General features: G+C 40.3%; 2 protein-coding genes across 4 annotated transcripts in view; one reads left to right on the plus strand and one right to left on the minus strand.

Moving 5' to 3' along the window:
- The window catches only part of SLC4A1AP (solute carrier family 4 member 1 adaptor protein), a 90,440-nt gene extending 77,829 nt beyond the window's left edge, over positions 1-12,611 (minus strand). For all 3 annotated transcript variants that reach the window (XM_036903560.2, XM_057497317.1, XM_057497318.1), the window contains exons 1-6: positions 11,805-12,611; positions 11,407-11,602; positions 9,873-9,995; positions 9,027-9,087; positions 8,583-8,722; positions 2,424-2,584 (exon numbers count right to left, since the gene is read on the minus strand). In XM_036903560.2, the coding sequence (XP_036759455.2) occupies positions 2,424-2,584; positions 8,583-8,722; positions 9,027-9,087; positions 9,873-9,995; positions 11,407-11,602; positions 11,805-12,464 (1,341 nt within the window). In that variant the 5' untranslated portion in view covers positions 12,465-12,611. The remainder of the gene's footprint in view (positions 1-2,423; positions 2,585-8,582; positions 8,723-9,026; positions 9,088-9,872; positions 9,996-11,406; positions 11,603-11,804) is intronic.
- Positions 12,612-12,749: 138 nt separating this feature from the next.
- Positions 12,750-26,397, plus strand: SUPT7L (SPT7 like, STAGA complex subunit gamma). The gene is made up of 6 exons (XM_036903561.2): positions 12,750-12,910; positions 13,768-13,866; positions 14,466-15,064; positions 23,008-23,332; positions 24,288-24,525; positions 25,710-26,397. The coding sequence occupies exons 3-6, from the start codon at positions 14,652-14,654 to the stop codon at positions 25,970-25,972; spliced, it is 1,239 nt and encodes a 412-aa protein (XP_036759456.1). The 5' UTR covers positions 12,750-12,910; positions 13,768-13,866; positions 14,466-14,651; the 3' UTR covers positions 25,973-26,397.
- The last annotated feature ends 1,104 nt before the right edge of the window (positions 26,398-27,501 follow it).

Here is a 27,501-nt window from a genome sequence, read left to right on the forward strand (position 1 = left end):
GGCTGAAAGCTTTTCCTCTAAGATTGAGAACAAGACAAGGATGCCCACTCTCCCCACTTTTATTCAACATAGTACTAGAGGTCCTAGCCATGGCAATCAGACAATACAAAGAGATAAAAGACATCCAAACTGATAAGGAAGATGTTAAACTCTCACTATTTACAGATGACATATTATACATAGAAAACCCTAAAGAATCCACCAAAAAACTACTTGAACTAATAACTGGATTCAGCAAAGTTGTAGGATACAAAATTAATATACAGAAATCTGTTGCATTCCTGTACACTAACAATGAACTAGCAGAAAGAGAAATCACAAAAACAACTCCATTTACAATTGCATCAAAAAGAATAAAATGCCAAAGATAAACCTAAGCAAGGAGGTGAAAGACCTATACTCTGAAAACTACAAGACACTCATGAGAGAAATTAAAAACACCAAAAAATGGAAATAGATCCTGTGCTCATGGATAGGAAGAATTAATATTGTTAAAATGGCCATCCTACCCAAAGCAATCTAGAGATTCAATGCAATTCCTATCAAAATTCCAACAGCATTCTTCTACTAGAACAAATAGTTCTAAAATTTATATGGAACCACAAAAGACCCCAAATAGCCAAGCAATCCTGAGAAAGAACAAACCTGAGAGGATTATGCTCCCTGACTTCAACTCTACTACAAAGCTACAGTAATCAAAACAATATGGTACTGGCACAAGAACAGACCCATAGATCAATGGAACAGAATAGAGAGCCCAGATTAAACCCATGCATCTATGATCAATTGATATATGATAAAGGAGCCATGAATATACAATGGGGAAAAGACAGACTCTTCAACAACTGGTGCTGGGAAAACAGAACAGCTGCGTATAAGAGAATGAAACTGGATTACTGTCTAACTCCATACACAAAAGTAAACTTAAAATGGATCAAAGACCTGAGTGTAAGTCATGAAACCATAAAACTCACAGAAGAAAACACAGATAAAAATCTCTTGAATATAAACATGAGCAACGTTTTCCTGAACACATCTCCTCAGGCAAAGGAAACAAAATAAAAAATGAACAAGTGGGACTACATCAAACTAAAAAGCTTCTGTACAGCAAAGGACAACATCAGCAGAACAAAAAGGCCTCCTATAGTATGGGAGACTATATTCGTAAATGACTCATCTGATAAGGGGTTAATATCCAAAACATATAAAGAACTCATGCACCTCAACACCCAAAAAACAAATAACCCGATCAAAAAATGGGCAGAGGACCTGAACAGACACTTCTCCAAAGAAGAAATTTGGATGGCCAACAGGCACAGGAAAAGATGCTCCACATCACTAATCATCTGGGAAATGCTAAAACCACAATGAGATATCATCGCTCACCAGTTAGAATGGCCACTATCCAAAAGACAAGAAAAAAATGCTGGGGAGGATGTGGGGAAATAGGAACCGTCCTACACTGTTGGTGGGACTGGAAATTGGTACAACCACTGTGGAAGTCCCTCAAAAAGCTAAAAGTAGAAACACCATTTGACCCAGTAATTCCACTCCTAGGAATTTATCCAAAGAAAACAAAATCCCTAATTCAAAAAGATGTATGCACTCCTATGTTTATTGCTGCACTGTTTGCAAAAGCCAAGATATGGGAGCAACCTAAGTGTCCATCAACAGATGACTGGATAAAGTAGATGTGGTACATACACACAATGGAATATTATTCAGCCATAAAAAGAAAAGAAATCCAGCCATTTGCAACAACATTGATGGATCTAGAGCATATTATGCTCAGTGAAATAAGCTAGGTGGAAAAACACAAATAACATATGATTTCACTTACTTGTGGAATATAAAAACAAAGCAAAGCAGAAGGAACAAAACAGCATTAGACTCACAGACACTGAGAAGTGACTGTTCAACCACTGTGATGTACATTTGATAAAATAAAAAAATAAAATAAAATAAAAAGAACTCAGAATTAAACAGAATAAATGTAAGGAATACAGACTTTATTTCACTCAAAAGAAAGACCTCAAGACATTTTTTTCATTGATGGATCAAAAAGGTAGATGTTGACTAATGTTTTAAGTGTTGAATATTACTCAATACAGTGAAAACACAAGCCACGTTAAATGATAATTTCATGAAGGATATACTGTTTAAGACTATTACCAAACTATACTCCTCAAAATTCCTTTCATGATTCTTGACAGCCAAAAGCTTAAGTCAATTTCACCTCAGAATTTCCCAATTTGGAACTTTTTCTTGTCTTTTTGGGGGGGCAACATCCTATCTGAAGAATGCTCATTAATATCCACCTAGAGGTGGAGATGCTGCTGTTTTAAAAATTATAAAACAAATTTAGATAATACATTATTTTATTATTAAAAACCACCATAGCTACTCCTATAAATAAAACTTGCCAGTGATTCAAAGGTCTCTGGTTTCTCATCAATCTTCCCAGCCTTCTTCATGCGGTTCAGACGCTTCTTTTCAACCAAGCCAGTCCGATCAAGAAACGTGTCATCATCACTATCATAAAAGTCTTCATCTTCCCAGTTCTTGGCTTTCCTTTTCCGAGATACTAGAGGTAGATAAAATAAATGATAATGACATAAGTTAAAATAAATAAAAGAAAAAGAAGGTAAGTAGGCAAGCAGCTTAGAATATCACCCTTAATTACTGAAACAGGATTCAACAAGCTTCCAAATTACATATAAAAATAAAGGGCTAAACCTAAGTGGAAAAAGCCAAAAACAAAAGGACACATATTGCATAATTAGACTTATCTGAGGTCCCTAGAGTAGTCAAATTCATAGAGACAGAAAGTAGAACAGTGGTTACCAGGGGCTGGGGGAAGGAGAATGGGAAGTTCGTGTTGAATGGGTACAGTTTCAGTATGGGATGATTAAAAAGTTCTAAAATGGATAGTTGTGATGGTTGTACAATGTAAATACACTTAATGCCCCTGAACTGTACACTTAAAAATGCCTAAAATGATAAACTTTTATGTATATTTTACCATAATAAAAAGTTAAAACAAAGGGCTAATTTAATAAGGAAAAAAGGAAAAAGATAAGGAAAAGGCCAATAATCCAAAAGAAAGTTTAAAAAATAATAATACAAGCAGCTCACAGAAAAAGAAATACAAATGTCTAACAAATATCTGAAAAGATGTTAAACTTTTTAATAATTAAAATAATACAAATTAAAACAAGACAATACCTCTCACCTTCTAGACTAGAATAAACACAGAAAGATTAATAATGCCCTACTTGGCAAAGGTATGGGGAAGTGGACCCTCAAACAGTTGGTGGGAGTATATATAAATTGATACAATCTTTTGATGGTCAATCTTACAACATCTGTCAGTATTAAAAATGCAATTGACCCAGCAATTCCTCTTATAGGAATTTATCCTATTGATGTTAATGCAACATTGTCTGTCCAGCGAAAATCTGGAGAGCCCATCAACAAGAGACTGTAGTAGCTATTAAATTTTTGTCTACCCTACACTGTCTTACTACCCTTTTTCTGGGAAAAGTACCCCCTTTCTTCAAGAAAACTCCTCCCTGAGGCCATCTGGATTAGGAGTAGTCATATAACCAAAGCCAGATTAATAAGAATTCCTTTCTCACATTTATATATAGATAGAGGGGAAAAGAGGTTCTCTTTCCATTGAGGTTATTAAAGGTGGAAGACAAAAATCTAGGGCTGTAAGCAGCCAGTTTTCCACATGACCCAGATTCCTTAAGAATCTGTCTGCAAAATAAAGCCATGTACTCATGAGACAGACTAACTCACAGACACACGTACAGTCTCCATATGTCCTGGTGATACTGAGTTCTGGTTTGGAAGCACTAAGTTCTAGTTCCAGAACTTACGGTCCTGGTTCATGCAGTTCTTCCTTCAATCCTATGAGCTACACTTGGCAGCTTTTGGAGCCAAAAAATTTCCCCCTAAGCTAGTGTGAACTGGTTTTCTATTATTGCAACCAAAATAGTCCTTATTAATATAAACCTGATCATTTCTAGGTTAAGATGGTACACTGAACATACATCGTGAACTTCACTCCGCCCCCATACCCCACTAAAACTGCAGTAAAGAGCTCTTTTTTTTTAAAGACACTAATCTACAAAGACAGGGAGAACAAGAGAGGAGACACCAACATGAAATTTTTGGAAATGAGAAAGCAGTCAGATGAGTGGAAACTAACAGCAGAACTAAAAAGAGGAATTCTTAACCAACAGTGGGGAAAGCTGAGAACCAATTTGATGACACTTCAGATCATCAAAAGGATCTGGACCTAGGGATGGACAGCAATGTAAAAATAAGGAGAACTGAGCAAAAGCTGGTTGAGAAACAGACCCTTCACCCTCCCTTCTCACCTCCTTCCCACACTCAGAAAAATTTCTAGAAAGGGTAAGACAGACAGTCTGTGGAATGTAGGTTAACTAGTTCAGTTAAAGGCATTGATACTATATTCTAAAAATAGTACTGTCCTGAAAAATAGCTGAATGTTGAGAATTCACTCATCCATCTACCACCACTTTGCTCTAGGAATGCTGGCAGCCAGTCCTCTCCTTCCATGCCCCCGACCAGAAGAGCACTCTATGGGGAATCTCACCAGCAGAAGGGGAAAAACCTAAGGCTACTTATATGAGGAGATCCCCAAAAAAAGGCCCACCCACATCATTCCATAGTGTTGCTCAAAGTTAACAAGTCACACCTATATTTTCCAAGTTGCCAATCACTTTTTTATCCCCAAATAAGAATCTAACAACAAAGGACCACCATGACACCTGAGCAAAATCTCTAACACGCAGGATAGAAACTAAACAAAAAGGAAAAGCAACCTGGAGAAAATAGATTAGCAAAGAGATGAGATATTTACAAACCAGGAAACAACACAATGTTACATTTTTAAAATAAATATTCAATGAAGAAAATAAGCTTTTTTAGAAATTGAAATCTTGACAGCAAAATAAGCACAGAAAGATAAAGTTGCAGAAATCTCCTAGAAAAAAAAACAAAAATAATAGAGATAGAAAAGAAACAAAAACAAAAACAAAAAACTTAGATGGTCAGCTGAAGAGGTTCAATATCTAAGTAACAAAGTTCCAAATAGGACAGAGAAAACAGAGGGATGAAATGATCAATGGCATAAATCCAGAAATGTTCCTGAATTCTCAAGACTTCCAGATCAAAAGGACTCAATAAGTACCCATAAAAATGGATAAAAACAAGATCCACAGAAGGGTACATCACAGTTAAGTTTCATAACTTTGAGAGCAAAGGGAAACTCTTACAAACTTCTTAGTGACAGGGAGAAGAAAGACAACATACAGTAAATCAGGAATCTGAACAGTTTAGGACTTTAATAGCAACACTGTATATAAGATGATAAGAACAATGCCTTCAAAGTTGTGAAGGAAAATAGGTTCCAACCTAGAATTCTATTCCCAGCCAAACTATTAACCAAGAGTAAAGCTACAATAATTATATTTTCAGAATGGAGGGTTTGATAAAATTTAATTACTGTACAGCTTTTCTCAGGAATCCACTAGGGAATATCCGCCAAAATGAGAGAGCAGACCAAGAAAAATGAAAAAGGTGAAATCCACTGAAGACTATCATTATCCATGTCTTCAATTACTGTACTAGTTGTTTAACCTGCTAAAACTACTGAAAGACCTGCTCCACTAAAGTAAGGGGATAAACCAAGAAATATGAGAATCTGAGAATCAAGAAACAGAAAATCCAACCCTGAAGAAAAACAAAGGAAATCTCAAGGATGTCAGCAAAGTGAAGTCCCAAATGACAGTTCTGCAGCAGATCTAGAAAGCTTTTTTTTTTTTAAAGAATAACAAACACTTATTCAGAAATGGATAAGTAACACACAGAGTCCTCCATCCCTTAATGCTTCTTCCTCTCCTTTTTGACCAAAAGAGACACAGATGCAGAATGTAGGAGAGAGGGACTCAAGGATTAGCCCACCATCTTCTCTTCCGTTTCCCACAATGACATCCTGCAGAGCAGGGGAGGCAAACAGGCTCCACCCTGCAGTGTACCAATAGCTATCCGGAAGACAGTGATGGCCAGGTGGCTACAGCCAGGCTCAGTGAAACTCCGTGATAACCAGAGCAGCCTGGCGTGGGACTGGAGGGGAACACTGAAAGGAGAAGAGTGCTATTCAGAAGAAATGTCTCCAAAAAAAACCAGAACTGATAAATTATTTAATGTGATTGATCATATGGAAAAACATTTAAAGGACAAAGAAAAGAGTGGGAAGAATGAACAAGAGGTACAAAAAAATAGCCAAACACATGAAAAACAACCATAATTATTAACTTTAGGATGAAAATAAATAAAACTGCTCAGTTGTGACTAATGTTTACACAAACATAATCATGTAAATACTAATTTAGCAGAGTCAATAGATAATGTTTAAAATAAATGACTCAAAATAAAACAGCATGCTCTTGTGTTTTAGAAATATGGATATTTTTAAATGCCAGAAGAAATCATTGAAAGAGTTAAAAGCCTTCCAGAGATGAAGACTGGTGATGGGCAGAGCAAGGAATAGGTATAGTTTGCTATAATCCTCTGGTAATTTTGAACTATACATAAGTTACTTTGTAATAATAAAAATTAATTTTAGAATAAACAAAAATAAAAGCCTTATTAATAAATGGTGGTATAGCCAGTTTTTCTTTCTGTTGGGGGTTCTGTGTATTTCCGTGGTCTGTTCGATTACTTCCTCCCCCAGTGTGGGGAAGTTTTCAGCAATTATTTCTTCTAAGATACTTTCCATCTCTTTTCCTCTCTCTTCTTCTTCTGGGACCCCTATAATACGGATATTGTTCCTTTTGGATTGGTCACACAGTTCTCTTAATATTGTTTCATTCCTGGAGATCCTTTTGTCTCTCTCTATGTCAGCTTCTATGCGTTCCTGTTCTCTGGTTTCAATTCCGTCAATGGCCTCTTGCATCCTATCCATTCTGCTTATAAACCCTTCCAGAGTTTGTTTCATTTCTGCGATCTCCTTTCTGGCATCTGTGATCTCCTTCCGGACTTCATCCCATTTCTCTTGCGTATTTCTCTGCATCTCTGTCAGCATGTTTATGATTCTTATTTTGAATTCTTTTTCAGGGAGACTGGTTAGGTCTGTCTCCTTCTCTGGTGTTGTCTCTGTGATCTTTGTCTGCCTGTAGCTTTGCCTTTTCATGGTGATAGGAATAGTCTGCAGAACTGGGACGAGTGACGGCTGGAAGGACTTCCTTTCTTGTTGGTTTGTGGCCCTCCTCTCCTGGGAGAACAGCGACCTCTAGTGGCTTGTGCTGCGCAGGTGCATGCAGACAGGGTTTCTGCTTCCTGCCCGGCTGCTATGGAGTTAATCTCCGCTGTTGCTGTGGGCGTGGCCTGGCTCGGGCAGCTACTCCAAATTGGTGGAGTCGCGTTGGAGCAGGAGCTGCTGGGAGGCTATTTATCTCCGTAAGGGGCCTCCCTGCTCCCTGCAGCCCAGGGGTTAGGGTGCCCAGAGATCCCGGATTCCCTACCTCTGGATTAAGTGACCCGCCCTGCCCCTTTAAGACTTCCAAAAAAGCACCCGCCAAAACAAAACAATGCCCACCAAAAAAAAAAAGAAAAAAAAATTTTTTAATTAAAAAAAAAAAAAAAAAAGGTGGTCGTTCGTTTTTCTTTATTCTCCGGTGCCAGCCTCAGGCCTCTGCTCACCGGTCTTTCTGCCCTGTTTCCCTAGTATTGGGGTCCCTGTCCCTTTAAGACTTCCAAAAAGCGCTCGCCAAAACAAAGCAGCAAAAAAGCAAAAAAAAAAATGGTCGCGCGCTTTTCTTATGTCCTCTGTCGCCCAGCCTCCAGTGCCTGCTCACTGTTCTTGCTGCCCTGTTTTCCTAGTATCGAGCGCCCTGCACTCTGGCCCGGATGGCGAGGGCTGGGTGTTCGGCAGTCCTGGGCTCCGTCTCCCTCCCGCTCTGCCTGCTCTTCTCCCGCCGGGAGCTGGGGGGAGGGGCGCTCGGCTCCCGCGGGGCCGGGGCTTGTATCTTACCCCCTTTGGGAGGCGCTGGGTTCTCGCAGGTGTGGATGTGGTCTGGATGTTGTCCTGTGTCCTCTGGTCTTTATTCTAGGAAGAGTTGTCTTTGTTATATTTTCATAGATATATGTGGTTTTGGGAGGAGATTTCCGCTGCTCTACTCACGCCGCCATCTTCCGCCCCTCTTGAGTTTTTTTTAATAAAGTAAATTTAATGCAATGATATAGATAATATCCATGATCCACTCTTGTTAAAAAAGTCACAAGAGAGTATACATAATACAAATGCATTTGTGTATGAGTATTTGTTTTTGTTAAAGGATCTTATTCTGAACACACATGCATATGCATAGAAAATATCTGGGAGAATATAAATAAACAATGGCTATTCCCTATAAAAATACTGAACTTTTTATTTCACTTCATAGCATTCTGTACAATTTACATTTCCCCTAAAAAGAGGTTTTATTACTTTTTGTGTTAAATTTTCCTTTTTTTTGTTTTTGAAGGAAAAAAGTGCTCCCACATACCTGCCTCCTGCCGCAACAATCCCAAAGTATCAAGGATTCGACAAGCTTCCAGTGAGCATTGGATCATCGCTTCTTTTTTCTTTCCAGAGTGAATGGCTTCAGCCACCAGTTGTTTTCCAGTTGAATCATCCACAGGCAATCTGCATTGGAGGAATTACAGCATAGCCCTAAGCTCCAATACTCATGAAAAAAAGCAATATGCTGTGATAATAGTTATGTTCTTTCAAAAGGCTTTTTAATCTCTCAGTTCATTTTGTTCTGTCTTGCCAAGGCTGGACTTCAAATATTTTCCCTTCACCTCTTACCCATCCTACCCCAACCCCCAATAACACGTGTTAAAAGGCCCAAAGTTAGGAATAGACTAAAGTTACTCTTTTAGTTGTTGTCTGTAACCATAAATTAAACCACTTTCCAGAAATGGATGTTAATAAGAAAAGAACATACCTCACCCTGCAAAGCCAAGTGCTATGTCCCTGTTCATCAAATTCATATTCTAATTCTTCTCCTGTGGGAGGAAAAAAGGCAAAATAATTTTAACAGCATCTGAAAATTACTAGTTGCTGCAAAGGAAAAGAGAGTGAAAGTTAAATAAGAATATCAAGTTTACATACTACACTGAATATGAAGTTTCAAACATTTCACTTCTCATTCCTAGGGATTATCATCTGATAAGAAAATAAGGATGTGCTTGAGGCAGAAAAAAGCACACTCAGACCAAAACCATCAACTCTCCATACATAGGTTTGTCCACTGCATAGTAGCGTTCACACTTACACTAAGTTGTAGACTTAATTTGTTAATATGTCACAGTTGCCTGGTTTTTAGAAACATAAATATTAAGTACAGAATCCAACCAGTTCATACCCATATATTCACACATAAACACACACACGCAGATTTCTCTCAAAGCATCTCTACTGTAACAATCGTCTGTGGAAACATCCTTTAGATCATATGACGTGAAAATTCATGTTAAATATTACAAAAGATAAAGTGAATTAGAAACAAAAAATTACAAGAAATTGGGTCAATCTTCCAACATGCAAATCCAGGATCTTTTGAGAAGAAAGAAAGGAGGCAGGAAAAATTATTTCCTTTTTTCTAAGATGGGAAGAAAGACCACCAAGATTTCTGTATTTTCAAAATAAAACTGAAGCAACTGACCACAAGAGCAAGAACTGACCAAGAAGGACAGTGGATAAAATAGAGCATTTCTAAGAACCTGAAGATGTAGAAAACAACACTGCTGTGGATACATTTTACTTGCAGGATCAGAGTCTGTTTACCTACCTTCTCGGTCAAAAAAACCTTGGAGAGCCTTCTTTGGATCTTTTATATAAAAGGCCTCCCTTTCCTGCTGGAACTCTAAGACAATGGGGTTCTCTTCAGCTTCATCCTCTACAGCATCTTCTCCTACAGGGTATGGGAAAGAAAGCAGACAGGAGAAGAAACAACTGCATGACACCTATTATCCTTTCAGGCTCATAAAGATACAGTAGTTAGTGATGAAAAGAAAAGTGTGTTGGAGGAGTACAACCACAAAACCGCAAGCATGAACATCTCCAGGTTTTCAAAATTGTGTGAAAAGTTAAAACTTGTTTTCATGGTCACCTTTTTTTTCCCCATCATAATATTTAAAAAGCAAAATTAGCTACCACATTGTCTATGGGAAAAAATCTAAACTCTTCAACTTGGCATTCTCATTCTTTCACACTCAGGTCTAACACTTTGTCTCCAATATAATCTCCTAATACTCATCATGTCTGCCAAATAGACTAGTCTACTCATTACTCCCTTAAAATCATCAATCCCTGCCCTGAAAACCACTTCCAATGCTCAGCTTCCTAAGGGCTCCTCTTCCTTTCCCTCAGGCCCCAGTTCAAAACCTTTCTATTTATAAACTTAAAAACTTTACCATTGATCTAAGCCAGTGCTGCCCAACAGAAATATAATGAAAGCCACATACGTGTAGTAGCCACATTAAAAAAGAGAAACAGGTGTAATTATCATGTAATATGTAATATTAAGAATGAGATATTTTGAATTCCTTTTTCACACTAAGTCTTCGAAATCCAGTGGGTATTTTACATTTACAGCACATGTCAGTTTAGACTAGCCACACTGTAAGTGCTCAATAACCACATGTGGCCAGTGGCTACCATATCAGACAATGCAGCTCTAGGTCCTCGGTGATTGCTCCCTTCTCTAAACCCTTACTCTAGTATACTTATGGTTTCCAGCTTTTGTTTGGCACTTAACACAAATAACTGCATAATATTTATCCTGTCTTCCCAATAATGTGTTAAAAAGTCCATCTTCTATCTTTTCATATTCCTAGTTCCTGAATACCCATCCTCCCAAGTGTCTGGTATTATGGAAAACTCTATTTATTCCTTTGATTATGGGATCAACTTTCTCTGATTAGATATTTCACATTTCAGGGTAGATCCTAAAAATTTGAGGGAATATCCTACATTAATATTCCACTTTATTTGATTGAATGTAGCTCTATACTCTCCAGTGATAATCAAGGTTGGTACTTTTTTACAAATATTTATTTTTAAATGGTAAAAACAATGAGAAAGTTTGAACAAGGGCGTGCATCATAAAGTACATTAAAAGAAATTCATAGTGCCCATAATTCGAATTTTTGACATCAGAAAAGTTAAGGAATCTGTCTGGGTTTTGGTAACTTCATATGCAAATTGTATTTGTCCTATTTGTCTCAAGGAGTCATAAAAAGCTGTATGATTAAAAACATTTAAGGGTGCCACTAATAATGAATTTAAAATATTACCCGCTGGAAGCAGCTTTAATTTCTTACCCATTCCCCAGGTGCAGCCCACTTCTTCATCTTGGCTACTAGTATTTCCCTTTCTTTCAGCGGGATCCATTTCCTCTTCTTCATCTGAGTCTTCTCCTATCATCTTCTTCTCCAACATCATTTGTTGCTGCTTGCGCAATTCCTTCAACTGCGTTACTGTCAACTCGGATTCCGCCTCTCGGTCTTCCTCTGGTCCCTGACCAACCAAGGTAAGGAATTAATTTAGAGTTCGGGCCTGTTTTAGTCACTTTTGGAAATTTGGCAGTGTGTACAGAGGTCTGGATGTGACGGAACAGATTCTTCCACTTCTGTAGTCACTGAATGGAAGAAGCTCCTTCCTCAGACAAAGAACCCAGCCCGGTGCCCTCCAGGTTTCAGTTCTAGGTTTTTCTACTTACCTGAAGAAGAAAGAGCCGGGTGCTGCCTCCAAAGCGAAGTACGTGCCCGACGTGGACTCGACAGTAAGTGCGGGGTGGGATGCGGGTTTTGTTAAGAAAAGTGCCGTGGGTGCTTCCTAGATCGTAGAGGTAGAAGCCCGGCCCACGGCCATCGCATTCTCCATCGGCGCCGGACGCCCTGTGCTGCAGCACTGCGTGGAACCGAGACACCGAAGGGTGCTCCAGGCACACGTCGCAACCGGACAGCCTCCCGAAAAGGCAGTAACTCGTCCCTTCTAAGCTACGGGTGCCGAGGACGGTGCCGCCCTTCAGAGTCTCTAGGCTGTAGGGGGCAGTAGCGGGGCCGCCCCACGGCGGCTCTTGGTAAGGGGGAGCCCAGGCCGCGCCTCCAGGGGAAGGAGCCGCTGTTTGGGGCCGCGGCTGCTCCTCCGGTGGACTCCTGATCTCCCCGCTGTCCGGCCGGGCCGGCGGGACGTCAGGCTCCCTGGAGTCGGGGTCCAGCAGTGCCAGCAGCTTTTCTTTCTTCACCTCCTCAGGGTTTGAAGGATTGGTGGCCGGGGCCTTGCCCCGCACCACTGGGGGGACCTGCAGGGTTGGCTTCTTGAAGTCATTGAGTTCTTGAGAAGACAGGGGCTCCGACTGAGATGAACTGTCAGCCATCCTCAGTCGGTGCAGTCTGGATATCTGGTCCTGGGAAACCTCCCCCTCGGTCTCTACGTTCCTCTCCACGCCTCTCTCTCTCCCCACTCCCAGCAGCTTCCTCTGGGCAGCAGTGGTGGAATTGCTCCTTCACACCCAGAGCGTTGTGTGTATCACAGGGAGGCCATAATAGAAAAACCCAAAAAGGCGGGGTGGGCAGGAGTGCTCTCAGAACGGGGACATCTTGAGCGGTTGCAACCTGATTGTAGCGACTTCCTGTTGCATAGCCTGATTGAGAAGAAGCGCTTCCGGCAGCTGGGACCACTAAGCAGCCTTCCCCGCCTGACGGGCCCCTCGCCTCCGGCCCTTCGGAGTCCTGCGACCGCCCAGCCTAACCCAGTTCCTGCGGCGCTTCTCTGCCCTGTTCCGTGTCCAGGCTTCCCCGGCTGCCCATCCCCGGGCATCAGGTGATCCCAAGACCCTGTGATTGGCACCTGCTGACGGTGACCGAGGAGCCCCCGAAGGATCTGGGCGTTCCTTGGGCATGGTCCCTGTTCTTCGTGCTTCTTTTGGTGAAGTTAAGAAAAAGGGCAATTTCTTTGTTCCTCCGTTTATTAATTTATTCGTCCACTCATTTCTTCTTTACAAAACCACCTAATGTGGGAGCATAGCGTAGTGCTTAAGAGTGCGGACTCAGGAGGCTGTCTTGATTCTCCCCTTCGGGCATTTATGACATTGGGCGAGTCAGTGGGCTTCCACATCAGAAAAATGGGATAACAACAATATCTAATTCATAATGTAGTTGGGAAATTTGAATTAAACCATAAAGACAAAGCCTGGCATATAGTAAGCACTCAATAAATGTCATACATTATTGTGTGCCAGACATTCTGTTAAGATCATGGTCATCAGGGACAGATGGGAGAGTAAAATCGATTGAGATGAGTTCTAGTTTAATAGTTTATCCTTGGAGTAAACTAGTTGTGTTGGAGACGTGCAGACTGCTCTGAGAATATAATGAAAGGAGAGAGATTGAGAGGTGATGGAGAGTGACTTAAGCTATACATTAAGAATACAAGTTGTCCAGAGATGTGGTAGGTGGCAGGACATTTCTGACGGAGAGCATAGCTTTAAGGGTCAATTAGGCAAATACATGACATTCTCAAGAAACTGAGTAGTATAATATTGTTCATATGATATTGAGCTTCCTCCAGGAAACTCCCCCTTTGTGCTTCCACTGAGCTAGAACTGTGCCTCTGGAACAGCACACTTAATCACATACTTTCATACTGAAATATTCTGTTGTTTCTCATCCTTACCTCAGGTCAGGAATCTTGCATCTGTCTTTGCCTCCTCCCATAATGCCTTGCATTCAATAAATGTTTGTTGAACTTGAAGAGACATGGGCAGTGAATCTGGAAAGGTGGGTTCAAGCTAGATTTTGAATTTCACTGAATGGTAGAACAAACACTTATGACTTTTTTCCAATAGTAATAGGAAACCATTACATCTGAGTTCTAAAAAAGATTAAGCCTAGCAGCACTGGAGAATAAATTAGATACAAGGAGAGAGTGCCAATTAGAAGGCAGCAGAAATTACTGATTCTTTCTTATATATGTCAGAAGTTGAATACATAAGACCATTTAGATTATTGGTCAATATGTTTCCACCAGGACCAGGTGAAAAGTTTTCATGCCTTAATCTGTGATACATGCAGAATAAGAACCACCTCTTCCTAACTTTACTCCCGTTCTCCTGCTGATCTAGGACAGATGTGTCAAGATACTCTGAGAAATATATTGGGTCTCACATAAGTATCTTGCCTTGCAGATCATTTAGGACTGTGCATGACAATAGTTCTAGTAATGAGTTAGTGGGATGAGATGGAAAGTGTGGACAAAAGAGCCCCAGACACTATTGCAGCTATTAGTCTAATCCACCCTGTGGTTCCATCCAGTAGGAACTGTTATTGTGTGTGGTACTGATGACTGGCATCTAACAGTTTTCTCTTAATTTCTTCAGGGAGAATATCTTTGAACCTAGAGTGTAGCTGACACCGACATTTTTCTAAGTGGCCTTGAACAGACTACTTTTTAGGTAAATAACTGGCTAGACTACATATTTTTCACTATAAAAGCCTATAAACTACAGTTGTCAGATTTAAGGATATCATCTACAATTAACTTGAAAGCTCTTGCTTATTCCAAAATGTTGAGATACTGGGGAGAGATACCAATCTCATCAAGCCAGACTAACCGAAGTTCCTTTGATTTGCTCCCACGGGAGTTCCGTCTGGTGGAAGTCCATGACCCACCTCTGCACCAACCCTCAGCCAACAAGCCCAAGCCCCCCACTATGTTAGACATTCCCTCAGAGCCATGCAGCCTCACCATCCATACCATTCAGCTGATCCAGCACAACCGACGTCTGCGCAGCCTCATTGCTACAGCTCAGGCCCAGAATCAGCAACAGACAGAAGGTGTGAAGACTGAAGACAGTGAACCTCTTCCTTCCTGCCCTGGGTCACCTCCTCTTCCTGATGACCTCCTGCCTTTAGATTGTAAGAATCCCAATGCACCATTCCAGATCCGGCACAGTGACCCAGAGAGTGACTTTTATCGGTAAGGCCAGGCTTTGCTATATCTTACTTTTCTCAAAAAAGTCTTCCCAACAACCCTGTTAGGCATATAATAACATTTCCATGAGGAAACTGAAGACACAAGTAACTGACTTCACCAAATTGCTCAGGTAGTTAGTGGAAAGTCTAAGACTTGAATCCTGATCTTCCAAACCCAGAGCCTGTATTTTTTAATTTTCTGATAAAACAAATATTGAGTGCTAACTATGTGCCAAGCACTATACTAGAAGCAAGATACTACGCTGGTATATAAAATAGGCCATGGCCTCATAGTCCTCAAAGTCTAGTCTTTCTAGTTCATTTAAAATGTACATTATGGGTTTAGCTCAGTGTCCTCAAATTGAGATTCATGGACTTCACTCTCTTGTTATTAGGAATCTACAAGCTATATACAAGAATTTTTTGTCTGTTTTCATTTTGATAACATAGTTGAAGCAGCAGTAATATAACAATGTTCTTGATCCTTGCTGTCAAAATCAGTCCAACACCACATCAACACCACTTAGGGGCTTGTTAGAAAAGCAGAGTCTCAGGCACCCAGACCTGCAGAATCGGGCTTCATTTTAACAAGCTCTCCAGTGGACTCATGTGTGCATTTAGGTTTGAGAAGCTTCAGATCCTCTGAATTACTGCTTTATAACCTAGTACTACTACTAGTTTCAATGTATGTTTCCATTTGGTGCCAAATAACTACTTTTTTCTTTTCATTTTGAAATTTGTCAGACCTACAGAAAAGTTTAAATAATAGTAAAACAAACACCCAAATATCTTTCACCTGGATTCAGCAGTTGGTAACATTTTGCCACATTTACTTTTTCACTCTCACATTTGCATAAGTCTGTAAACACATATATATATAAACAAACACCCAAACATTTTGACACACACTTACACACTTTTTCACCAAATATTTTAAAGTTGTAGATATTGCAGCATTTCACCCCTAAATCTAAACATTCTTTCACCTCTGAATTCTTCACTTAGTATCCTAAGAATAAGGAAATTGTCTTTTTTTTTTTTTTTTGGTATCATTAATATACAATTACATGAGCAACATTGTGGTTACTAGACTCCCTCCATTATCAAGTCCCCACCACATATCCCATTACAGTCACTGTCCATCAGCATAAGATGCTATAGAATAACTACTTGTCTTCTCTGTGCTATATTGCCTTCCCCGTGCCTCCCCACACACACTATGTGTGCTGATTGTAATGCCCCTTTTTCCCCTTATCCCTCCCTTCCCACCCATCCTCCCCAGTCTCTTTCCCTTTGGTAACTGTTAGTCCATTCTTGACTTCTGTGAGTTGGCTGCTGTTTTGTTGCTTCAGTTTTTCTTTGTTCTTCTCCACAGATGAGTGAAATCATTTAATACTTGTCTTTCTCCACCTGGCTTATTTCACTAAGCATAATACCCTCTAGCTCCATCCATATTGTTGTAAATGATAGGATTTGTTTTCTTCTTATGACTGAATAATATTCCATTGTGTATATGTACCACATCTTCTTTATCCATTCATCTACTGATGGACACTTAGGTTGCTTCCATTTCTTGGCTATTGTAAATAGTGCTGCGATAAACATAGGGGTGCATATGTCTTTTTTAAACTGGGCTCCTGCACACTTAAGGTAAATTCCTAGGAGTGGAATTCCTGGGTCAAATGGTATTTCTATTTTTAGATTTTTGAGGAACGTCCATACTGCTTTCCACAATGGTTGAACTAATTCACATTCCCACCAGCAGTGTAAGAGGGTTCCCCTTTCTCCACATCCTCACCAACATTTGTTGTTGTTTGTCTTTTGGATGGTGGCCATCATGACTGGTGTCAGGTTACATCTCATTGTGGTTTTAATTTACATTTCTCTGATGATTAGGGATGTGGAGCATCTTTTCATGTGCCTGCTGGCCATCTGAATTTCTTCTATGGAGAAGTGTCTGTTCAGATCCTCTGCCCATTTTGTAATTGGATTATTTGCGTTTTGTTTGTTGAGCGTGAGCTCTTTGTATATTTTGGATATCAACCCCTTATCAGATATGTCATTTACAAATATATTCTCCCATGCTATAGGATGCCTTTTTAGTCTACTGATGGTGTTCTTTGCAGTACAGAAGCTTTTTAGTTTGATATAGTCTCACTTGTTCACTTTTGCTTTTGTTTCTCTTGCCCATGGAGATATGTTCATGAAGAAGTTGTTCATGTTTATATTCAACAGAGTTTTGACTATGTTTTCTTTTAAGAGTTTTATGGTTTTATGACTTACATTCAGGTCTTTAATCTATTTTGAGTTTACTTTTGTGTATGGAGTTAGACAGTAATCCAGTTTCATTCTCTTGCATGTAGCTATCCAGTTTTGCCAGCATCAGGTGTTGAAGAGCCTGTCATTGCCCCACTGTATATCCATGGTTCCTTTATCATATATTAATTGACCATATATGCTTGGGTTAATATCTGGACTCTCTTCTGTTCCACTGGTCTCTGGGTCTGTTCTTGTGCCAGTACCAAACTGTCTTGATTACTGTGGCTTTGTAGTAGAGCTTGAAGTTGGGGAGCGAGATCCCCCGCCCTGCTTTATTCTTCCTTGTCATGATTACTTTGGCTATTCAGGGTCTTTCTTGGTTCCATATGAATTTTAGAACTATTTGTTCCAGTTTGTTGAAGAATGCTGTTGGTATTTTGATAGGGATTGCATTGAATCTGTAGATTGCTTTAGGCAGGATGGCCATTTTGACAATATTAATTCTTCCTAGCCAAGAGCATGTGATGAATTTCCATTTGTTAGTGTGCTCTTTAATTTCTCTTAAGAGTGTCTTGTAGTTATCACAGTATAGATCTTTCACTTCCTTGGTTAGGTTTATTCCTAGGTATTTTATTGTTTTTGATGCAATTGTGAATGGAACTGCTTTCCTGATTTCTCTTTCTGCTAGTTCATCGTTAGTGTATCGGAATGCAACAGATTTCTCTGTATTAATTTTGTATGCTGCAACTTTGCTGAATTCAGATACTAGTTCTAGTAGTTTTAGACTGGATTCTTTAGGGTTTTTTATGTCCAATATCATGTCATCTGCAAACAGTGACAGTTTGGCTTCTTCCTTACCAATCTGGATGCCTTGTGTTTCTTTGTGTTGTCTGATTGCCATGGCTTGGACCTCCAGTACTATGTTGAAAAAAAGTGGGGAGAGTGTATGGTCTATTCTGGAAAATGTTCCAAGTGCACTTGAGAAAAATGTGTATCCTACTGCTTTTGAGTGTAGAGTTCTGTAGATGTCTGTTAGGTCCATCTGTTCTAGTGTGTTGTTCAGTGCCTCCGTGTCCTAACTTATTTTCTGTCTGGTTGATCTGTCCTTTGGAGTGAGTGGTGTGTTGAAGTCTCCTAAAATGAATGCATTGCATTCTATTTCCTCCTTTAGTTCTGTTAGTATTTGTTTCACATATGTAGGTGCTCCTGTGTTAGGTGCATAGATATTTATAACGGTTATATCCTCTTGTTGGACTGAGTCCTTTATCATTATGTAATGTCCTTTATCTCTTGTTACTTTGTTTTGGAGTCTATTTTGTTGATACAAGTACTGCAACACCTGCTTTTTTCTCCCTATTGTTTGCATGAAATATCTTTTTCCATCCCTTCACTTTTAGTCTGTGTATGTCTTTGGGTTTAAAGTGAGTCTCTTGTAAGCAGCATATAGATGGGTCTTGCTTTTTTATCCCTTCTATTACTCTGTCTTTTGATTGGTACATTCAGTCCATTTACACTTAGGGTGATTATCAATTGATATGTATGTATTGCCATTGCAGGCTTTAGATTCGTGCAAAGGTTCAAGGGCAGCTTCTTTACTGTCTAACCACCTAACTTAACTCACTTATTACGCTATTATAAAGTCTGAAGATTCTTTATTTCTCTCCCTTTTTTTCCTTCCTCCTCCACTCTTTATATGTTAGGTGTTTTATTATGTACTCTGTGTTTCCCGTGACTGATTTTGTGGATAGCTGATTTTATTTTGCATTTAGTTAGTAGTTTGTTGGTCTACTTTCTTTGCTGTGGTTTTATTTTCTCTGATGGCAGCTATTTAGCCTTAGGCATACTTCCATCTAGAGCAGTCCCTTTAAAATACACTTTAGAGATGGTTTGTGGGGGGTGAATTCCCTCAACTTTTGCTTCTCTTGAGAATTGTTTAATCCCTCCTTCCAATTTAAATGATAATCATGCTGGATACAGTATTCTTGGTTCAAGGCCCTTCTGTTTCATTGCATTGAATATATCATGCCATTCTCTTCTGGCCTGTAAGGTTTCTGCTGAGAAGTCTGATGATAGCCTGATGGGTATTCCTTTGTAGGTGATCTTTTTTCTCTCTCTAGCTGCTTTTAATCATCTGTCCTTGTCTTTAATCTTTGCCATTTTAATTATTATATGTCTTGGTGTTGTGCTCCTTGGGTCCCTTGTGTTGGGAAATCTGTGGACTTCCATATTCTGAGAGACTATTTCCTTTCCCAGATTGAGGAAGTTTTCAGCAATTATTTCTTCAAAGACACTTTCTATCCCTTATTCTCTCTTCTTCTTCTGCTACACTTATAATGCAAATATTGTTCCATTTGGATTGGTCACACAGTTCTCTTAATATTCTTTCATTCCTGGAGATCCTTTTCTCTTTGCCTCAGCTTCTCTGTATTCCTGTTCTCTCATTTCTATTCCATTAACAGTCTCTTCCACCTCATCCAGTCTGCTTAAATCCTTCCATTGTTTCATTTCTGTTATCTTCTTCCTGAATTCATCCCTTAGGTCTTGAATATTTCTCTGTAGCTCCATCAGCATGCTTATGACTTTTATTTTGAATTCTTTTTCAGGAAGATTGGTGATTTCAGTCTCACCAAGGCTTCTCTCTGGTGTTTGAGGGATTTTTGGACTTAACAAGGTTCTTCCACCTTTTCATGGCAATGGGAGTGTTCACAGGCGAGTGACGCATGTGTCAGCAGGGAGAACAAAGTCCTTTCCTGCTTGCTGGTCGCCTTGCCTGTCTCCACTGTCTGTGCCAGTTAACCGCACACAGGGAGCAGCCTCTGGGTTAATCCCCTGAGCTGTCATGGGCGAGGCAGCCCTCATGATGGCCTAAGGCACTGGCGGGGGTCGCAGGCAGGCAGTGTGTGTTCTGTCGCAAAAACAAAGCACCTTTGTGTCTCGTGATCTCTGTGCCAGTGTCTACTGTCTGTGCCAGTCAATGGCGTGCAGGGAGCAGCCTCTGGGTCTGGGCCAGTTAGCCACACGCAAGGAGAAGCCTTTGGGTTAAGCTGTGTGGTTGCTGTAGGTGGGGCTGCTCCCCAGCTGTTCTGCAGCAATGGCAGGTCAGCTGGTTTGCTTGCAGTGCTTGCAGGGGGAAGGAACGGCAGGCTGCTTATTACCGTGAGGGGGTTCAGAGCTGCGTTGCCACCCAGGGGGTTAGGTTGCCTGAAGTTCCTTAAAGTTCCCAGCGTCCTGGGCTGAGTGTGCCAGGATGATTTTGTCCACCTGTTAAACCCTTGTCCCTTTCAGACTTTTAAGGTGCCAGCTTTTCTTTTGTCCCAGCGCAGCCGGGTGTCGGAACCTGTTCACAGTCTTAATCTCAGATTTTGCCTTTCCACTCCTCTAATATCCAGTGCACCATACAATGTGTGTCTGTGCTCCCAGGGCAGATCACTAGGGCTGGTTATTTAGCAATCCTGTGCTTCCACTCCCTCCCCACCCCGATTCCCTTCCTCCCGCCTGGTAAGCTGGGATGGGGGGGGTGCTCGGGTCATGGCTTTGTATCTGACCCTTTTCTGTGAGATGTTGGGTTCTCGCAGATGTAGCCTGGCTCGTGTACTGTATCTTCTGATCACTCTTTTAGGAGTAGTTGTATTTGCTATATTTTCAAGATATATATAGTTTTGGGAGGATATTTCCACCACCCTACTCATGCCGCCATCTTGAGAATCCCAATTTTCTTATACATAATCCCAGTGTCATCATCACACCAAAGTAAATGAACACTATCATTTAGTATGTCCATATTCTGATTTCAATTTTCTCCAAAATCTTTTGTGGATGTATTTTCCCCAATTCAGAGCCTAACAAAAACTCATGCATTCCATTTGGTTGTTATGCCTTGTTAGTATATTTTAAATAGAATAGCTTCCTTTTTAAAAAACATGATATTACTCTTTTAAGAGTTCAGGTCACTTGGTTTATAGAATGTCCCACATACTGAGTTTGCTGAATATTTTCCCAAGATTATGTTGAGGTTAAATAGGTTTGACAAAAATACTACGTAAGTAATATATCACTTATTGTGTCTGCCTGTTAATGATAATAGTTACTATTGTTTTTAATTGTCTGGAAGTAATGAGGAAAGAACAGAAATAAACTTAATATTAAGGGCTGCAGTTGGGCCAGATGAAGGCCAGGTGATATCATGGTGCATCGTTTAACTGGAGGTTCCCAAATCTTTGGAATTGAAAAGGAGAGGGATCACTTCTTTACGTGCATGGCACATGTCAGTATAGGCAGATCCAGCTTCAGAAAACTTGCTGTGTATTAATTAGTACCATATTTACACATTGAGGACAATTTAATAAAAGTTATCATCCATCATATTAAATTGATGCTGTTATTTAGAATTTTGTAGTTTTATTGTCAAATTTCTAATTTTAATTATTATGTAGAGCTATGAACATCCGAAAGTTTATACTTACTTTATTTATATACATTTAAGAAACTGCGTAACAAAAATTTCAAAGGCTCCAGGAGTGATTGAAAGAATTATTTTCCATTGAAATAGGTCCATATATGACTCAAGTAAAGCAATACTGGTTTAGTGCTATTTATTAAGCGTTTCTGAGGCCTTTAGCCTTTGACCCAGAGACTGCCTGTGGGACGTGATGGAAGTAGGAAATGAAAAGTTGTTTGGCGATTGGTTTTCTTATTTTCCAGCTGCTATGTGGATTGCAAGAGTAGCTACTGTGCGATAATAGTGAAATGGGTGCGTAGTTCCTCAAGTGCTCCTATGTAGCACATGGTAACACAGGCCAAGTAAGGACCAAAGAAGAGTAATTTTCTGTACCCAGTTTTATCTGTTTACTTCCTTTGTCAGAGAGAGGCAGAAGACAGGAAATGTCACGAAACAGGAAAATTATTAGAAGCTTGTTAGAAGTTATTTTTAGGAGATCAAACTTTTTCAAATTTTTTTCCTAGAAAGATTTAGATTTCTATAGCAGTTATTAGGGGCAAAATAGTGTACTATAAAGAACATGGGTTCTGGAGTTGGAATCTCCACCACTTAATACCAAAAAACCTGGCAAGTCAGCCCCTCTGAACCTCACCTTCCAGAAGGGATAATATGAACCCTACTCATTTCATAGCATAGGATAGGATAAAAAAATGCTTTGTAAGCTGTATGTTTTAAATTGCTTTTATAAAATTGAGTCGCTTTCCCTATTTTACAAAAGGTCAGTTGCAGTTATGTAAGGATCTCCTAATTGAAACTGAATTTCTGATGGTCAGTATACTGCCCAGCATGTGAGGCAACTATGGAAACTACGTTGTGGTGAAATAGAGCACCCTTGAGCAGTATCTCAGCTATACAACTATTAAAAGTAATCATATCCCAAAAGTGATCAAAATTGAGCAGTTGGTAAAAGGAGAAGGAAACTTCCTTTTCATGAGTATCCTTTTATATTGTTTAGTAGAGATACGTATTAACCTATTCAAACTTTGTGTAACTGGCGAAGCTCAGCAGTATGACTGTGGGTTGAGGCGCACCCTGACAGCAGCAGGATGAAACTGAACTTTGGAACCTGAATAGAATTCCCCAGGAAAGCTGGGCCAGGGGTTTGACTTGAACTGCAAAACTCCTAGGAAGACAGGATAGGTAACCCCTCTGCAAGAGGACTCGTAACACCGCCATGTCTCCACTTTCAGTGGGAAAGGGGAACCTGTGACTGAACTCAGCTGGCACTCCTGCCGACAGCTCCTCTACCAGGCAGTGGCCACAATCCTGGCCCATGCAGGCTTTGAGTGTGCTAATGAGAGCGTCCTGGAGACCCTAACCGACGTGGCGCATGAGTACTGCCTTAAGTTCACCAAGCTGCTGCGCTTCGCTGTGGACCGGGAGGCCCGGCTGGGGCAGACTCCCTTTCCTGACGTGATGGAACAGGTATTCCATGAAGTGGGCATTGGCAGTGTGCTTTCCCTCCAGAAGTTCTGGCAGCACCGCATCAAGGACTATCACAGTTACATGCTGCAGGTGAGCTGACCCTGGGGGAAAGTGGGTGAAGCTGTGTAATCTAGGGGTGTTCAGCAGGACCTCACGCTTGCTCTAGAGAGCAGAGCACAGTCTTGGAATGGAGTGGATTTAACCCGCTTTTCTTGTGGCCCTGTGTTTCACTGGCCTTCTCACTGACCTGGCCAGACCTGGGGCCTCCTTTCGTCAATTATTGGCCCCATTTATTGATAATACACACTCTGGAATAAACTATAGACAGGTAGATGTATGGAAGCTAAGAGAAGGTGATTAGCATGACTTATTCAACAGATGTTTATTTAAGTACCTATTGTGAGTCAGGCGCTGTGGGATATAGCAGTTAACAAGACAAGTTCCTTGAGCTTTCTCAAGAGGAAACAAAAAAAAAGTAATCAAATGATCAAAACAATTTCAGACGGCATTAAGTGCTATGAAAAACAAAACAGAGTGGCATGATACTACCCTGGGCAGAGGTGAGGGAGAGAGGTTAAAACCAGAAATATATCTTCAGCTCCCAAAACCTTAAGCAAGTCATTTGTTCACTGTTTTGATTTCCCCAAATCTAAAATATAAGGAATTTTTTTGACACCCAACAAAAAGTCTTTGCTGAGTGATCCAGATTTCCTATATCATTCATTATGCATCTAGGGTACATAGTCAGCTGTTAGTTTTTATGGCCAAAATGTGATCTTTTGTCCCTGTTCTGATATGTCTTTAACATAATCTCATTTTCACCTTTATGTAACTTAATGACACACATGCTCTGCCAAACAAGCTTTCTTTACATGTGTGTATCCTTTACAAATGCAAACTCAACACCTCAAATAAATTCCCTCCATTAGCAGTGAATGCTTTATTCATATCCGTATTTTGTTGGCTTTTCCATGGGAGGCCACAAGCTGACTATCCAGCTTGCTTTTAACATTTCCTTGGAAAACTGACTCTTGCTTGCCAACAGATTAGTAAACAACTGTCTGAAGAGTATGAAAAGATTGTCAATCCTGAGAAGGCCACAGAGGACACTAAACCTGTAAAGATCAAGGAGGAACCTGTGAGCGACATCACCTTCCCTGTCAGTGAGGAACTGGAGGCTGACCTTGCTTCTGGAGACCAGTCACTGCCCATGGGTGTCCTCGGAGCTCAGAATGAGCGCTTCCCATCTAACCTGGAAGTTGAAGCTTCACCACAGACTTCAAGTAAGAGAGGTCAACTTACTTTGCTTCTGCGACAACCACCAAGCTCAGTAATTTTGCATTTGGAATCAAACTCTAGAAATGGAAGAACAGATGTTGTGGCAGAATAGAAAGTTAAAAACAAATATGGCCTCACTGATCTACATACACCAACATTCTTCACTTTTTAACTAGTGAAGGGAGAACTAGCACAGCTTTATAAGCATTCTTTAAAATAATTCCTAGCTAGGAAGCAGATGTCATCCCGTTGACTGCCAGTTAATTCAGCTGACCCAAGTGTCTCCTTCCGTAGAATCCTGTATCAGTCTTTCCTGATGCTTGTATTCAGTTGATTAAGACAAATTCCACATAGATGAAAGAGTGGTAGTTGCTCAACAATGTTTGAGTAGGGTGGGCTTCCTTGGAGTACCCCCAACAAATTGGACCTAAATGGGATTGAAATAGGCCCACCCAATTAGAGGCAGCTGGCCTCTTCCAGATAGTGAAGCCTCTTCTTTCCTCTGTGATCACCTTAGAAACCAGGATGGCTTGATCCTAAATCATTTAGATTACAATTAGTTTAGACAGTTTTTTACAAATATGAATTGTCATTTCATCAGTGCATAGATGACACAAATAGCAAATCCTCTCGTGTGACCTAACAGAATTAGACCACATTTTTAAGTGTTAGGCAGAGAGCCTTTCACTATGGAAGAACTAATAACCACAGAACAGTATTGCTAGAACACACAGACTGGAGGGCCAAAAAGAAATTGTTACAGAATTGGGGGCCATGTCTCTCTTCAGCAGTCTGAGAACTGCTGCCAGCATTTTATAGTGATCACTAACTTTTCATAATGTGAGAGGACCAGGGACCCAAACAAAGGGCAGAAAAACACAACCCCATAAAAAAGAAAGGAAGGAAGGACAGGCAAACTTCACACCTGACCAGGAGCCTGTGGTTGTGCCTGCCATTGCCATGAGACAGGCAATCTTCCCACCTGTGTAGAAAATGGGGGTGGGTGAGGGTTCTGTAAAAGAGTGAAGTAGAAACTTTTTAAAGTAGAGAGTAACCACCATATTCTTCAGCCAAGTAGAGTGTCAAAGTGAACAGAGTTCAAAGGCTATCTGTCTTTCCTGGGTAGTATGTTCATTCTACTTTGTTCCACTCTTGGCACACCACTAATTGTATGTTGGTCCATTTCTAGGTACAGAGGTTAATGCTTCCCCACTTTGGAATCTGGCTCATGTGAAAATGGAGCCTCAAGAGAGCGAAGAAGGCACTGTCTCTGGGCATGGTGTGCTGGGCAGTGATGTCTTTGAGGAGCCCATGTCAGGCATGAGTGAAGCTGGGATCCCCCAAAGCCCTGAAGACTCAGACAGCAGCTATGGTTCCCATTCCACTGATAGCCTCATGGGGTCTTCCCCTGTTTTCAACCAGCGCTGCAAGAAGAGGATGAGGAAAATATAGAAGGACAATAAGGAGATTTTCTGTCCAGACTTAAAAGACCCAACATCAAACCTTAGAAGTATTCAAATTTGTTTCTGAATAGCTATTTAACTCTTTCAGAGTGGTTTTTCCTGATTTCAGTAGAACTGCACTTCACCAAACAAGTTTTTCATTTTACTTTTGCATCCAGATTTTGTAGTTTTTCCACAACAGCCACACCCCCTTTCACAGACAGATGTGGACACCGAGATGGTAATCAGAACAAAGCACTGCCCCTGTTGTCTTTACTATGTGACTAGATAACTTACTTAGCTTCTGCAGAGCCATTTCTCTTGCACAACTGAGCTTTGACCTGCCTTGCAGGAATGTTGTGAAGACCGAGATGTTATTAAACCTCAAAGCTGTGCTTAAACAGACTCACAAATAAAATATATCCTGGTATCAGATGTCATTTTTCTCATTTAACTTGCTTCTCTTTGGGTTCAAGTCATTGGGAATCCAATACTGATACCTAACTGGAAATAGTAGCTAAACACTGCACATCTATCACTAGTCTTTTTAAACAGTTCTTGCTGCTCATGAAATCTCCTGTAAGGTCTGTGGTAACACAGCCTTTTTACTTATTAAGATAGCCGTCTCCTAGCTCATCTGCATATTTTCTTCTTCCATAGATCATTCCATCTATCCTCATCCTTTTTATTTTTTCCTTATTTCCACTCAGATTTTTTAAATACTTCCACCATGTCCATTTTTTAAATTTCTCATTTTCCCCTTTGTAAATGAAACAAACAGAACCTGTCCACAGACAGACTTGTGCTTATTTCCTTTACTGCATCTATTCGGCCATCAGAGGACAGTGGTCCAGTCCTTTGCCCGAGTTCTGTCTACATCTGCATATTGTGCTTCCGGATGGGCCACCTCTAAAAGGATAACAATACACACCTTTCTATTTCGCTGTCAGATCCTCAGCAACTCTACTGCTTGTTACCCAACACAGTAGTTGTCCTGCTTGGCATCTGATAGTCTCAATCAATATTTACTAGGCAAATGATGTCACAGTGGAACAATTAGGAGTAATTTAGCAAATGTGAGCCTTATGCCTTGATAATGGAGGCCAGCATGTTAAATACTGCTCAAGTTTGGTTTTGGGTGCAAAACATAAGTCTTGTGAAATTTATATTCCTTTACTAGAGACCAGAAGTCAAGGTACAGCTTTAATTAGTACATTACTGAGTGCCTTAAATGTCTTAGGCATAAAAAATACAAATGCAATAGCAATAAAATGAGGTAACAACTTAAACTGTTACCAGATTGTTTCTAAATGTGCTAATTGTACATCTTTACCAAACTTATCTAAACCTTTCCTGTTCCAGGCTTAGCTTCATTTTGCCATTTTTATGAAAGTAGACATCAGGCAGTCAGTTTCCATAAATAGCCAGCTATCTGGTATTTAATTCATTCAGTTAGCAAACATTTACTGATTACCTACTATGTGCTAGTCCTGTGCAAAGAATACAAAGATGAGTAAGACTTTGTCCCTGCCGTTATGG

The sequence above is a fragment of the Manis pentadactyla genome, chromosome 2 (assembly GCF_030020395.1).
Source record: "Manis pentadactyla isolate mManPen7 chromosome 2, mManPen7.hap1, whole genome shotgun sequence".
Lineage (NCBI taxonomy): Eukaryota > Metazoa > Chordata > Mammalia > Pholidota > Manidae > Manis > Manis pentadactyla.

Coding starts and splice junctions, on each gene's coding strand:
- SUPT7L (XM_036903561.2), top strand. CDS start 14,652: ATGTTGAGATACTGGGGAGAGATACCAATCTCATCAAGCCAGACTAAC. Junction 23,333..24,287: donor ATCACAGTTACATGCTGCAG/GTGAGCTGACCC, acceptor GCTTGCCAACAG/ATTAGTAAACAACTGTCTGA. Junction 24,526..25,709: donor AGCTTCACCACAGACTTCAA/GTAAGAGAGGTC, acceptor GTCCATTTCTAG/GTACAGAGGTTAATGCTTCC.